The sequence below is a fragment of the Cavenderia fasciculata genome (assembly GCF_000203815.1).
Source record: "Cavenderia fasciculata unplaced genomic scaffold Scf_ET2XIPL01COFD4-5, whole genome shotgun sequence".
NCBI lineage: Eukaryota > Evosea > Eumycetozoa > Acytosteliales > Cavenderiaceae > Cavenderia > Cavenderia fasciculata.
This window is the reverse complement of record NW_004457695.1, coordinates 2330246-2343108: the sequence shown is the minus strand read 5'-3', so window position 1 is coordinate 2343108 and position 12863 is coordinate 2330246. Positions and strand designations below refer to the sequence as shown.

Genomic DNA, 12863 nt, shown 5'->3' with positions numbered 1-12863 from the left:
AGAGAGAGAGAGAGAGAAAAAGCTATCTCTCACTTTGTTTCTTCTAGCTATTCTTCTATTATTTAAATACCACTCTCGCGTTGGGGGATGAGGGTTAGGGTTTGACATTCTGTCTTTTAGTTGGCATTGTTGTTGATGATGACGAGTGAGCACTCTCTAACACACACACACACACACAGGCAGAGATGTAGTGTTTATGACATCTTTCTCTTCAATCAATATATAGACACATGTACAAGGGTTGGTGGTAGGAGTGGATGTTCACAATTGCGGGGTTTTGCAACACAGTGATCCATTGGAGATCGAAACAAAAAAAAACAAAAATAGAATAAATAGAAGTACAAGGGTATATCACACATATAGTTTACCAAAAAGAACAGACTACTACTATTTTAGTTTTACTTTATAAGAATACGAACTATCAATGAAATGATTTGAAAAATGTGGAGTATGAGGAAGAGGAGGATGGGGTGGGATTCGGAGGTTGACATCCATCCAATCAATTGGAGATCTGTAAGTGGACAAATAGATCTGATCATGATGATGGTTGTCTTTCTTTCTTTCTTTACTTGTGTGTATGTGGTTTTTAGAAACGTAAACTTAAACAAGATACACCTCCATCCAACTTTTGAAATTCACTAGTGTCTACTTCTCGGACCTTTAGGCCTTGTCCTTCAAGTTTGGCTTTGGTGTGGGGGTTGTTGGCTGGCATGATGATGGTGCCGTTGACTTCGACGCTGTTGGCACAATAGAGCTCGTCGAGGGAATCGACAGTGATGAATGCAAACTTTTTGAATGGCTCTAATTCTTTAAACTCATTCCATCCAAGCAATGTGTTGTTACCTAGATACGAGACACTTGTTTTGAGATGTAATGATTCGGGTACTTGAACAGCCTCTCCACTCATACCATACTTGTTTAATATTGCAATGAGTTGATTCGCACCTTCTTGGTTGGTTCTTGATGACAATCCAATGTAGTAGTGGTCTCCAACCATCAACACATCACCACCGTCTAGTGTGCCCGGATGCTTAATCTCCTCGACCCCTCGGTCACGGTAATAGTTGTAGATTGCAACGTGCAAGTCTGGTAGATCTATTTCGCCCACTCTCGACTTTGCACCAGGTCTAGTTATAACAGCAACCTTTGGTGTGAGTACCGCCACATCCTCGACAAAGACCGAGTCGGGGAACGCCTCGTTGGCATCTAATACCTCCACATTGCATCCGCACTCTTGCAACGCTTCGAGGTATCTCGCATGTTGTAACAATGCCTTCTCAAACGACGGGCGTCCCAATTGACTGCTTGTAGTCAATCCATCCACCAATTTAGAACAAGGTTTTCTTGCTATTATATTTTGAAACATGATTTAAATTGAAATAATAATGAATGAAAAAAAAATTAAGTATGAACTAATAAATTCAAAAAAAATAAAGATATTCAAATTAAAGTAATTTATTTATAAATTGATATTTGATTTAAATTTGGTGTCAGTTAGAATCCTATTATTTATTATTAATACTAGTACGTATGATTCAATTAATTAATTATTAATTGTTGTTTATTTATTAATTTTTTTGTTTTTGTTTTGTTTTTTGTCAAAACCAAAGCCAGGCTACACTATATCTTGGTGGATAGAGATCCTTGAAACCTGATTTGATCAAATTGGCATAATAGGTACATTTGTCACGACATGATTGTAGGTCTGGTCTGGTTGGGTTTTCATATTGTTTACAGTAATCCTTGAGGAATTTACCTGCAGCAGGAATGACATCACAAACTAGACTTCTCCAATTTGGACCAGAATGACATGCCTTGTAGCAATCGATGGGTGGATCGAGAACAGTTCCAGGAACAAAAGGTCTAGTGTCTTCATCCCTATGGTAGTTTTCATTGGCTTGATACACCTCCTTAATTGAATGCTTTTCTCTCTTGGATTTCTTTTTGGCTTCAACCGATGATAGAGTGCACATGGCCAATAATACAATCACCAATACTCAATAAATTGCGATTTTCATTCTTTTTCTTTTTAAAAAATAATATTATTAATAAAAAGAAATATTTAAAGAGTATTTGTTTAGTTAATAAATAAATATTTACTTTTGTTTTTTTGGATATCAACAATTAAAACAATTGATTGAACTTTATGCGTGGTATCTGAAGACCTTTAAATAGAGAATAGGATTGACTTCAATTTGTCATTGCATTAATGAAAAAGAAGGGTCACCATAGTAGTTAATAATGTTGACCGTGTTGAAAATGAAGGTGTGTGAATTGGCATTGTCAACTTGACCCTATGCAAAAAAAAAAAAACCCATATGCTTTTTCAAAAGTATGATTGATCAATTTGAGTAGAATCATAATTTGTGTGATGTTGGAATGTTCGATTATGATGTAAATTTCAAAAGTTAAACATCACCAGTACAAATTTGTTGGTATCATCCCTATATTGTTAACAATATATTTAAATCCCAAAGACTTTGTTGAAACATTTTTTTTTGCATAGATTGAGAAAGGAGGACATTTTGTGTTTGGTTTCATGTCTCTGCCAACAATGATATTGTATCTCACCATTTTTTCAATCAACCTCCGGTACACATAAAATGTACATTGTTGGTATGATCTGATCTTTAGTGGCTACCTTGATTATATTGGTTCCATTTGCTCAATGATCATTTTTCAAAAAGTAATTGATATTGACACAAGTCCCTAATTATTTTTTGATGGGTAATAGGGTTGACAGTATATTATATTTATATGTTGGTTGATTTGGTTGTTTTGGTTGGTTGAATGTCTAATAATTTGCAATGACGGCATCAATACTATAGGTAAATTGAGGACGTATAGCCTCGCGTACCCATTCCACAAATAAGTCTTCCAACGTATTGAATACGACGGCATGGTATTCATCTGGATCCTCTGTATTCTCTAAAATGGGAGGATAAAACACTGCAACCTTGTCAATCATGGCTATGACTGATGGATCAGACACTATTGATTCGAGAATATCGCTGTCATTGCTCTGCATTCTCTTCCAAAAGTTGCGAGTATCGGTACGCATCACTCTGTCATCTAGATCGGCTTGGTATTCATGTGATGTTTCAAGTTTCACTGTTCTAATTGTAATTAATCTACCTGCTCCTGGCTACAAAAAAAAAGATAAATTTGATTAAGTAAAGTATTGTATTTTTTTTTTCTATCTTTCTTTTCTTTGCTTGCTTTTGTTTGCTTGCTTAATTACATTGGAATATAAAACATACAACTGCTTCAGTTTGTAATGTCATAAACATTATTATCATCATCGAGATGAATAAAATACAAATAAATAACTTCATCTCTCTCTCTCTTATGATGTATGTATTTATCTATACAATATATAAATACAAAGAAGAAGAAGAAGAAGAAGAAGAAGAATAAGAATAAGAAATATCTTATCTATCTGTCTGTTGTTAGTTTAATTCAATGATAATGTCTGTAATGAACTTTCATCATCATCATCCACCACCACCAAACCATCAGATCATATTCATTCATTGAGTATACTCACACACTCATTTTGAGAGGGTAGTAGTATAGTATGTGTATGTGCTGTGTGTGTATGTCGACGACACCGTACCGTAGTTATCTCTTTCGAAAAAAAAAAGATGAACTTTGAAACAAATTAATTTATTTCGAAACAAATTAATTAATTCATTTTAGTTGAACATCACAAGTTTAATTAATATAACTTGATATCAACAATCAAAATAATAAAAAAAGAAGAGAGAGATAATAATGAATCGAATAAATAGAATATTATTTCATCCTTTGCTTGTTCAAGGGATAAAACAACAACATCATCAAATCAACTATATTAATAATCATCGAAATAGTACAAGTACAAGTCATAGTAATAATAGTAGTGGTAGTGGCGGTAGTGAACTGTCATCATCAAGATATAATCATTATCAATATCAATATGAAAATCAACAATATAAACAACATTCAATTAACTCTATACCAATCAATGGTAATAGAACCAACCTATTTCTACATAGTAATCAGTTGGGACAAGTACTTGGAAGACGGTTGATACATATTCGATCGAAATCAATTGTTTGGAATATACTGTCGTCTGGGTTGATGGCGGTGTTTGGTGTGACGGGAGCCGTTATATTGCCCTTGATTGGACTGTCGTTTGATTTGATCATGTCGACGGTGGGACCGATCGGTGCAATCTTGATTGCACATTTGTGGTGGAAGGTACACAATTACAATGTGTTTTACGAGACTGCCATGTCAGAGATTCAAAAGCATCGCGGTGCCATACAAGCCATCACACGTACACCTTTCCAACTACCCCATATCAAAGAATGTGATTTTGACAAACAAAAGGTTACTAGACAACTCACTAATCCCGTGACCAACCAATCTACACCATTCACCGAGAAATACTTTAAATGTGTCTTTCCAATCCCCGATAACCATGTTCACGGGAACTCTGTCATTGAAGTACTCGCCTATAAGAGTCCTCTCAACCTCGTACAAAATATCCAGACTCCTGGTCGCAGCTGGTCACTATCATCACTCTTTACAAAAAAAAAGAAAAACAACAAAAACAAACCATTTAAAAAGTTTCTCCTTGTCACCAACATTAACCTCATAGAAGCCAATACTGGTAGAGTACACAAAGTGTTTGAAGTACCCGAAAGTATTATTAATTCAATGGTCAATGATGAACATGAAGATAATCCACAGCAACAACAAAAGGGAGCAACCTACATACCTCAATCAGGAATCAACCGTCCTGAAACTTCAGATTATTTTGACACTAAACAAGTCAAAGAAGCTGATATTGTAAAGGAGAAGAAATATAAATAACAACTTTACACATTTAATATTAATATTGTATATGTATAAATAAATTGAAAATAATACAACTGGATTCGGTCGTTTTTCCCCATTTTTTCTTTTTTTTAATATTTTTTATTAAAATTTTCCTTCCCTGTCTTGGGGTGTTCCAACTTTGATGATATCTTTCTTGTTTGTCAAACATAAAAAGTTATAAATAATCATTAATTCTATATTATAATATATTTGTATATATATCTAAATATTCAAACTATATTATATCTTTATATATTACTACTATTCATAATCAAATTACAAATTATACAACTACAACTTTTTTACTTTTAAAAACAAACAAACTAGTTTAATCAACTTTAAGTTCTACTTTCTTTACAAGTTTTAAAAAAAAATGTCTACAATTGAAGATGCAGAGATGGATGCTCAAGTTGAGCAATGGAAGATTAAAAAGTTAATCAAGAATCTTGAAAGTGCAAGAGGGTAAATATATATATAATCAATCAAAAATATAAAGTTTATTAATCAATCAATATCTATCTTCTTTTCTTTTTTTTTTATTTATTTTAGTAATGGGACATCAATGATTTCATTAATTATTAGATCAGGTGATCAAATTCCAAAGATTTCAAAGATGTTGATTGAAGAGTATGGAGCAGCTTCAAACATCAAGTCTAGAGTAAACAGACAATCGGTGCAAGATGCTATTACCTCTACTCAAAACAGATTGAAACTTTACAATCGTGTACCCGAGAATGGTTTGGCCATCTACTGTGGAACGATTCTTGATCCAAAGGAGAAAAAGGTGACCATTGACTTTGAACCATTCAAGCCAATCAACACTTCGTTGTACCTCTGTGACAGCAAGTTCCACACCAAGCCATTGGCCGAATTGTTGGAAGCCGACGAAAAGTTTGGTTTCATCATTGTCGATGGTAACGGTGCCCTGTTTGGTCTGCTCTCTGGTAGCACCCGTACCGTTCTTCATCGTATCACTGTCGATCTCCCCAAAAAGCATGGTAGAGGTGGTCAATCTGCTCTTCGTTTTGCTCGTCTTCGTCTTGAAAAACGTCACAACTATGTTAGAAAGGTTGCTGAATTATCAACTCAATTTTATATTACAAATGATAAAGTAAGTTTTAAAACAAACAAACAAAAGAAATAGAAAAAGAAATAGATAGAAAAAAGGTTATTAACTTTCTATTTTTTAGTCAAATGTATCAGGATTAATTCTTGCAGGTAGTGCTGATTTTAAGACTGAATTGGGTGGTTCGGACATGTTTGATCAACGTCTTCGTGACAAGATTATCAAGATTGTTGATATTTCTTATGGTGGTGACAATGGTTTCAACCAAGCCATCGAGTTGTCTCAAGAGGTCTTGTCCAACGTCAAGTTGATCCAAGAAAAGAAGCTCATTTCTGGCTTTTTCGAGGAGATTGCTCAAGACACTGGCAAGATTTGCTTTGGTGTAGCCGACTCGTTGCGTGCATTGGACATGGGTGCTGTCAGCACCATCATTGTCTGGGAGGCACTTGAAATCAACCGTTATGTCCTCAAGACACCAAGTGATCCAAAGGACAAGGTTCTCTACCTCACCAAGGCCCAGGAAAAGGACCAAACGTTCTTGCGTGACAAGGAGACTGGCAACGAGTATGAAATCATCGAAACTACTCCCTTGGTCGAATGGCTTGCCAACAACTACAAGTCGTTTGGCGCCAACATTGAGTTGGTTACCGACCGTTCGCCAGAAGGATCGCAGTTTTGCAAGGGTTTCGGTGGCTTGGGTGGCATGTTGCGTTACAAGATTGATCTTGCCGAGTTGAACGACTTTGATAACATTGGTTTCAATGTCGAAGACGATGACGAAGATGATTTTGATGATTCTAGTGATTCAGACTTATGACTAAACAGCAGCAGCAACAACAACAACATCAGTAACCTTGCCAGTGCTCTCCCCCAACAACTATCATCAGTGGTCGTAAAGTCAACCGTCATCAAGCATGATGTCGTCGTTCAGCAGCAACAACAACAACAACCCATTGTTGATGCTTCACCATCATCTCCAGGTGGCGGACGTACATCGTTTAATGATGGCAACAGTGCTAGTAGTATTCAAGATCATCAAAAGCAGCAGCAGCAACAGTACTTTGGCCATTCACCAGTGATTGAACACTTTGATTTTAGTGGTCGTGGTGAATTAGATGACTGTGTTGATGATGGCGATGACGACCAAGATGGAGGGACAGGATATGTATTCTACCATTCCTATGATCAAGTAGGAGAGGATGGAGAATTCATTGATCAAATCACGTTTGTTCCTGAAAAGGTCAAGGAAAAGGAAAAGGAAAAAAAGGTGGTCGAGGTTGAACAACAAGATGATTACTTTGTTCAAGCTCCTACTAAATGTCGTGGTGGTCGTAAAGCAGTAATTCCCAAAAAGAATGAAACAACCAACAACAAACAAACCTCTTCGACCAGTACTTCCAACAGCAACAACAACCAAGGACGTGACAAGAGTACCAAAAGAGGAGGGTCAAACAACATGTCAATTGCCCATTAAATTGACATATCCCATTATGAAACAAGAAACCATTTTCAATCATATACATATTCATATCTATTCAATATTTTTAATCCAACCAATTTAAATCCTTTTTTTTACCCTTATCCCATCATTTCCTTCCTTTCCCAACCCCATCCCATCCCATCTCTTTCTAACCTTTTATTTTAAATACATTAAATATATCTATCTATTTAAATTATAAATTATAAATAAATTGAAAGCTGATCACTTTATATTTCAACATATATAATATATATATATAAGTCTTATAGATAGATTATCTTGATAATATTATTTATTTAATATGAGGGTTCATTTAATAATTCGAAGAAAAAAAACTAATTTGAGGTTGTTTTGGAGACTTTTTTGACTACATTTCATTCAAAGTTTTAATTGGTTGTTCACACAATTATACAATGTCAACAAAGAAGTTTAACAAATTTGTATCTCCTGTAAAATCAATAACAACAGCATCTACATCAACATCATCACCAACAAAGACAGGAAAGAATGGTGCATCTTCGTTTAAATCATTTGTATCGCCTGTTATAGGTAGCTCAACTACTGCTCCTCCCCCTCCTACAAAGAAGAAATCTTCAGTATCAACTTCAATAGCTTCACCAAAGAAGATGCCTTCAAAGCAAACAACTGTAAAATCAACAACAACCAAACCAAAGACTATAGATCCATTTAAACATTTACCCTATCTTTCACAATCAGAAGAGCGTGAGGATTGCAAAACAGATCAAGCCAATGATATAATAGAGTTTCTTTACAATTTAAATCAACCTGTTACATTGAATGAATTACAATCACATTTTAAAGTATGTACATTGGATGATAATGTCAACATCTTAATGAATGAGATTATTAATTAATTAATACTTGATTGTTTTAGGCAAATGTAATATTAAAAGAAGATATAGATGAATTGGTAAATAAAAGGATATTAAACGAGACGAAATTATATTTAAATGAAAACAAAACAAAGATAACTTTATATTCATCTATGAAATGGACAAAAGTCAATCAACAATACATAAAGTTTAGATTATATGATAAACAAAAACAATTGGAAAAGGAGGAAAAAGAACAATTAGAGAAACAAAGAAAAGATATTAATAATAATATAAATGTAAATAAGAATGAAAAGAAGGTATTGGCATCAAATCATTTAGACCAAAAGAAAACTCCTGTTAAAAAATTGGGAACTTCTTTTACAACTGCTAGCAGTTCTATAACTACAACATCACCTATAAAGAATCATTTGGTTTCATCATTTCAATCTCCACTGAAAAAGATAAAGACATTGGATGATGATTCAACAATTGGTCTATTGGAAGAACAAATGGACAAGAAATTAGTTGAAGCATCACAAGAAAGAATTAGATTATTGGCATCGATAGAGGCTAAAAGAAAACAACTACAAAAACTAGTGGATCAAGGTGTTGATATTCAATCATTGGTACCAACAAAAGATCAAGAAAAGGATGAATTGAATGAAAAGAAAGAGTTGGAAAAGGTAAAACAAGGTTGTCGTGATCTTATCAACCGTCTACATGTTCATATTGCAGAGGCTAACAAGGGTATGGATGATGGATTGGGTGCGCTATCCAGTAGTTACCGTGATTCACGTTCAGTAGGTTTCAAAAGTAGTCGTGATTGGAATGATGACTCTGACAGTTACTCTAGTAGAAGTAGTCGTTCTGATGATCAAGATCAAGATGAAATCAACTATAACGATGAAGATGGTGGAATGGGTGGTGGTCAACCAAAAGATCCACTAGCTGGTATCTCCAAAACATCCAAATTATATGTAATCAAAGGTTATGGTATTGATCCTGAATCACTTGGTTATGATGAAGATAGTGATGATTTTATAGTTCCTCCTCCACCTACTGTAGTTTCTAAAGTTACACCTAAAAAGAAATAAAAAGACAAGAGGAAGATGAAGAAAGACAAAGAATCTTTCAATTTAAAATTTAATTAGATATTTTGTAAAAGAGGAGGTATCTTCCTTTCATTTTACAAAACAGTTTTAATACCATTTCCTTCATTGATCATAATCTATAGTTTAGTTTCTCTCTCTTACATATCTATATATAATATTTATAAAATGAATAAAGGAGTAGCAACAATATTAGTAGCTGATGAATTGATTAAATATATTAGATCACTTGATGATAGGATTACAATATTTTTATCAAACGAGTCAAAGATTAGAATCTATGAACACATATTTGCATTGATTGCATTGGGATACTTTGCAAACAAGTTGTCAAATCTCTCGGTGGATCAAGTTAAAAAGACAGTGTGGCGTTGGTCCAAGAAACTCTTCCCATCATATCATCTAAAGATTGCCAACGAAATTGGAGCAGAAGTGGACAAGGTCATCAAGGATTCCTTCCCTCCTATCCAAGGTTTGGAAGAACAACGTTCATTACCTCAAGATGGTCTATCAAACAAAGAAGTCATGCGTAGATTAAAATTATTACATGATTCTGATGTTGATATTAGTATGAATTCAAAAAAACAAATCAAAAACAAGATGATCAATTATAACTAATTAACTATTTATTCTTTTAGGAAAAGGACAATTATTTGCATATGTTTATCCAACCAATGAGAAACATGAAAAGTTGGTAGTTGATGCACAGAATATGTTTATACATTTGAATGCATTGAATCCAACTGCATTTCCAAGTTTACGTAGAATGGAAGTGGAAGTTGTACAAATGGCAATCAATATGTTGAATGGTGATTCGTTGTGTCGTGGTACTATGACTAGTGGAGGTACAGAGAGTATTTTAATGGCAATGAAGGCTTATAGAGACTATGCACTCGAAAACAGAGGTATTAGTAAGCCAGAGGTTGTACTTCCCATCTCTGCACATCCAGCATTTGAAAAGGCTGCCAAATACTTTGGAATCAAATTGAGATACATTGAATTGGTCACTGATGACAATAGCCATCGTGTCAATATTGAAAAGATGAAGAGAGCAATCAACCGAAACACCATCCTTCTCGTTGCCTCTGCTCCTCAATACCCACACGGTATTTTGGACCCTGTCGAAGAGCTTGCCAAGATTGCCAAATCATATTCCTTACCATTACATGTGGATGCTTGTATTGGAGGTTTCTTTTTACCATTTTTAGAGAGTGCTGGTTACAAGTTGCCATGTCTCTTTGATTTTAGAGTGGACGGTGTCACATCCATCTCTGCCGATATTCACAAGTATGGCTACGCCACAAAAGGGTCGTCTGTCATCCTATTCAAGAGTGACGACTATCGCAAGTACCAATTTATGGCATACACTGGCTGGCCAGGTGGCATATTTGTGTCGCCATCAGTGCTTGGTACACGTGCCGGTGGTAATATTGCCGCTGCATGGACATCGATCGTCTCACTAGGACACAAAGGTTTCCAAAGCAATGTTGCCAACATTATGAAGACATCCAAAGCCATCCAAGAGGGAATTAAAAGTATCAAGGGCATACAAGTGATTGGTAACCCGGTCATGTCAATCATTGCCTTTTGTGCCTCCCCTTCATCTGGTGCCGATCCTTTACTAAACATTCACGCAGTGGCAGATGTAATGCAATCAAAGTATGGATGGAAATTGGAAAGACAACATAAACCATCTTGCATTCACATGACACTTACACCAAGTCATGTTGGTATTGAATCTACTTTTATTGGACACCTCCAAGATGCTGTTCAAGTTGTACTTGGCGACCCATCACTCGCCAACAAGGGGTCAGCTGCCATGTACAACGGAATTAGTAATATTCCTCTTACCCAAATCGCTGATGATTTCTTGATTGATTTTATGGCAAAGACCTATACACTTTAAAAAATAAATAAATCTATATAATTAAATTAAATTGGTAATACCTCATTTATTATTACTTTTTTTTTTTTTTGTATACAAATATATAATATTATTCAAAACAACTTTTTGTAGTTGTAAGTAGTAATAGTTGGTTGGTTGGTTGTTGTTTGAAAGAATACAGAGAGTAACAAAAGAAATAACTTGATGATTATTTCTTTGCAGCGTTGTTTTCTTGATCTTTCATTGCATTTGCCATATCTTCTTTGGTTTGAGCTTCGATTTTACGAATATCTTCAATAGTCATACCAAACCATTCATCAATCCAACAAAAGAGAGCACGATGTGCCTTTTGAAGGACATCACGTACACCTATCTTGTGAATGATATTTTCTGCCTTTGTTTGAAGTCCTAAATAATTAATTAATATTAATATTAAGATAGTTGGACAATATTATTATTATTATTATTATTATTCATACCAAAATATCTAAACTCAACCTTTACCAATTTATAACAAGTCATGACAGGATCAACAGTCTTGAACCAATCACCATCCAATGGTCCTCTTCCAGTCTTTTCTGATTTAAATAACTTTGGATCCTCTTCTTTAATATAATCCTTTTTATCGAGTGGATCATTGGCAATATCAATAAAATCTACAACTCTATCTTTTAAAACTGCTGCATCACATCCTAGTGCCTAAATAAATATATAAATTAATAAATGATCCATATATATTATATATATATATATAAGTATGGTTATTGTACAAACATTTTCTTCTTCACCTCTTCCAGGTTTATGCATAGATTCGATTGATAAAACAAGTCTATCACCAAAGAATGGACACTAAATAAAAAGAACAAGAAGTTAGTCTATGTGCTATATGATTATTATGATTATTACTTTGACATGTATTCATACACTATATTCGGTTTTACAATAAGGGAAAGCATTCCAAGCCTTTTCTTCAACTTTAAGAGCACTAGCTGGTAAAATGGCAGCAGCAATGGCTGGTAAAGAGTTTTTTAAATGTATGATTTTATAGGTGTATTGGCCTTTTGACTTATCATTCTCATATGGTTCATTTTGAACAATTTCAATACCTTCTCCTGAATTTGTTGATTCCTATAAACATCATGATGAAATGTTAACAAAAAGAATTCAATTGCTTTTGATCATTTCAACTCTATACATTTGATTGGTGATACAAACTTTACTCTTTTTAGCAACCATATATAATTGCGCCACTTGGTATTCTTCAACTGTCAGTGGTAATACTATACGACTATGAAAAAGTTGTAGTAGTAGTAGTAGTAGTGTTCAGTAAAGAGTGTAAAGTTAGATCATCTTGTATCATCATCAAACTGTAAATAACAACATACTATTCTTTAATTAACATTCTTCTCTATCTATCTCTCTCTTTTATATATTGATATTTAAATATATTTAATCTTTAGTCTTTGTTGTTTGTTTTGTTTGTTTGACCCCCTTTGCTTGTGTAATTTTATCTGTATTTAATATAATTTAATTTTATTTATAAATAATTTGGAAAATTCTTTTATTGTGAAGTGGTCTGCACTAAAACACCCACACTTGGGAATGTCGTTTCTGTTGTTCT

At 34.2% G+C, this 12863-nt stretch overlaps 8 protein-coding genes across 8 annotated transcripts; 4 read left to right on the top strand and 4 right to left on the bottom strand.

The window, feature by feature from the left end:
* Positions 1-586: 586 nt before the first annotated feature.
* On the bottom strand, positions 587-1366 carry DFA_08514 (uncharacterized protein; the record flags this gene model as incomplete). Its single annotated transcript, XM_004355949.1, has 1 exon — positions 587-1366. One exon carries the CDS (start codon positions 1364-1366, stop codon positions 587-589), a length of 780 nt encoding a protein of 259 aa, XP_004356002.1.
* A 232-nt stretch (positions 1367-1598) lies between these two features.
* DFA_08513 (uncharacterized protein) lies at positions 1599-1973 on the bottom strand (the record flags this gene model as incomplete). Its single annotated transcript, XM_004355948.1, has 1 exon — positions 1599-1973. One exon carries the CDS (start codon positions 1971-1973, stop codon positions 1599-1601), a length of 375 nt encoding a protein of 124 aa, XP_004356001.1.
* An 821-nt stretch (positions 1974-2794) lies between these two features.
* Positions 2795-3290, bottom strand: DFA_08512 (uncharacterized protein; the record flags this gene model as incomplete). Its single annotated transcript, XM_004355947.1, has 2 exons — positions 2795-3145; positions 3261-3290. 2 exons carry the CDS (start codon positions 3288-3290, stop codon positions 2795-2797), a joined length of 381 nt encoding a protein of 126 aa, XP_004356000.1.
* Positions 3291-4275: 985 nt separating this feature from the next.
* Positions 4276-4860, top strand: DFA_08511 (uncharacterized protein; the record flags this gene model as incomplete). Its single annotated transcript, XM_004355946.1, has 1 exon — positions 4276-4860. One exon carries the CDS (start codon positions 4276-4278, stop codon positions 4858-4860), a length of 585 nt encoding a protein of 194 aa, XP_004355999.1.
* A 379-nt stretch (positions 4861-5239) lies between these two features.
* On the top strand, positions 5240-7406 carry erf1 (eukaryotic translation termination factor 1; the record flags this gene model as incomplete). Its single annotated transcript, XM_004355945.1, has 4 exons — positions 5240-5328; positions 5416-5977; positions 6057-6687; positions 6820-7406. The coding sequence occupies 4 exons, from the start codon at positions 5240-5242 to the stop codon at positions 7404-7406; spliced, it is 1869 nt and encodes a 622-aa protein (XP_004355998.1).
* Positions 7407-7825: 419 nt separating this feature from the next.
* DFA_08509 (uncharacterized protein) lies at positions 7826-9342 on the top strand (the record flags this gene model as incomplete). Its single annotated transcript, XM_004355944.1, has 2 exons — positions 7826-8233; positions 8308-9342. The coding sequence occupies 2 exons, from the start codon at positions 7826-7828 to the stop codon at positions 9340-9342; spliced, it is 1443 nt and encodes a 480-aa protein (XP_004355997.1).
* Positions 9343-9525: 183 nt separating this feature from the next.
* sglB (sphingosine-1-phosphate lyase) lies at positions 9526-11263 on the top strand (the record flags this gene model as incomplete). Its single annotated transcript, XM_004355943.1, has 2 exons — positions 9526-9925; positions 9996-11263. 2 exons carry the CDS (start codon positions 9526-9528, stop codon positions 11261-11263), a joined length of 1668 nt encoding a protein of 555 aa, XP_004355996.1.
* A 187-nt stretch (positions 11264-11450) lies between these two features.
* On the bottom strand, positions 11451-12644 carry pitB (phosphatidylinositol transfer protein 2; the record flags this gene model as incomplete). Its single annotated transcript, XM_004355942.1, has 6 exons — positions 11451-11650; positions 11722-11941; positions 12017-12091; positions 12167-12370; positions 12458-12530; positions 12628-12644. 6 exons carry the CDS (start codon positions 12642-12644, stop codon positions 11451-11453), a joined length of 789 nt encoding a protein of 262 aa, XP_004355995.1.
* Between the last annotated feature and the right edge of the window lie 219 nt (positions 12645-12863).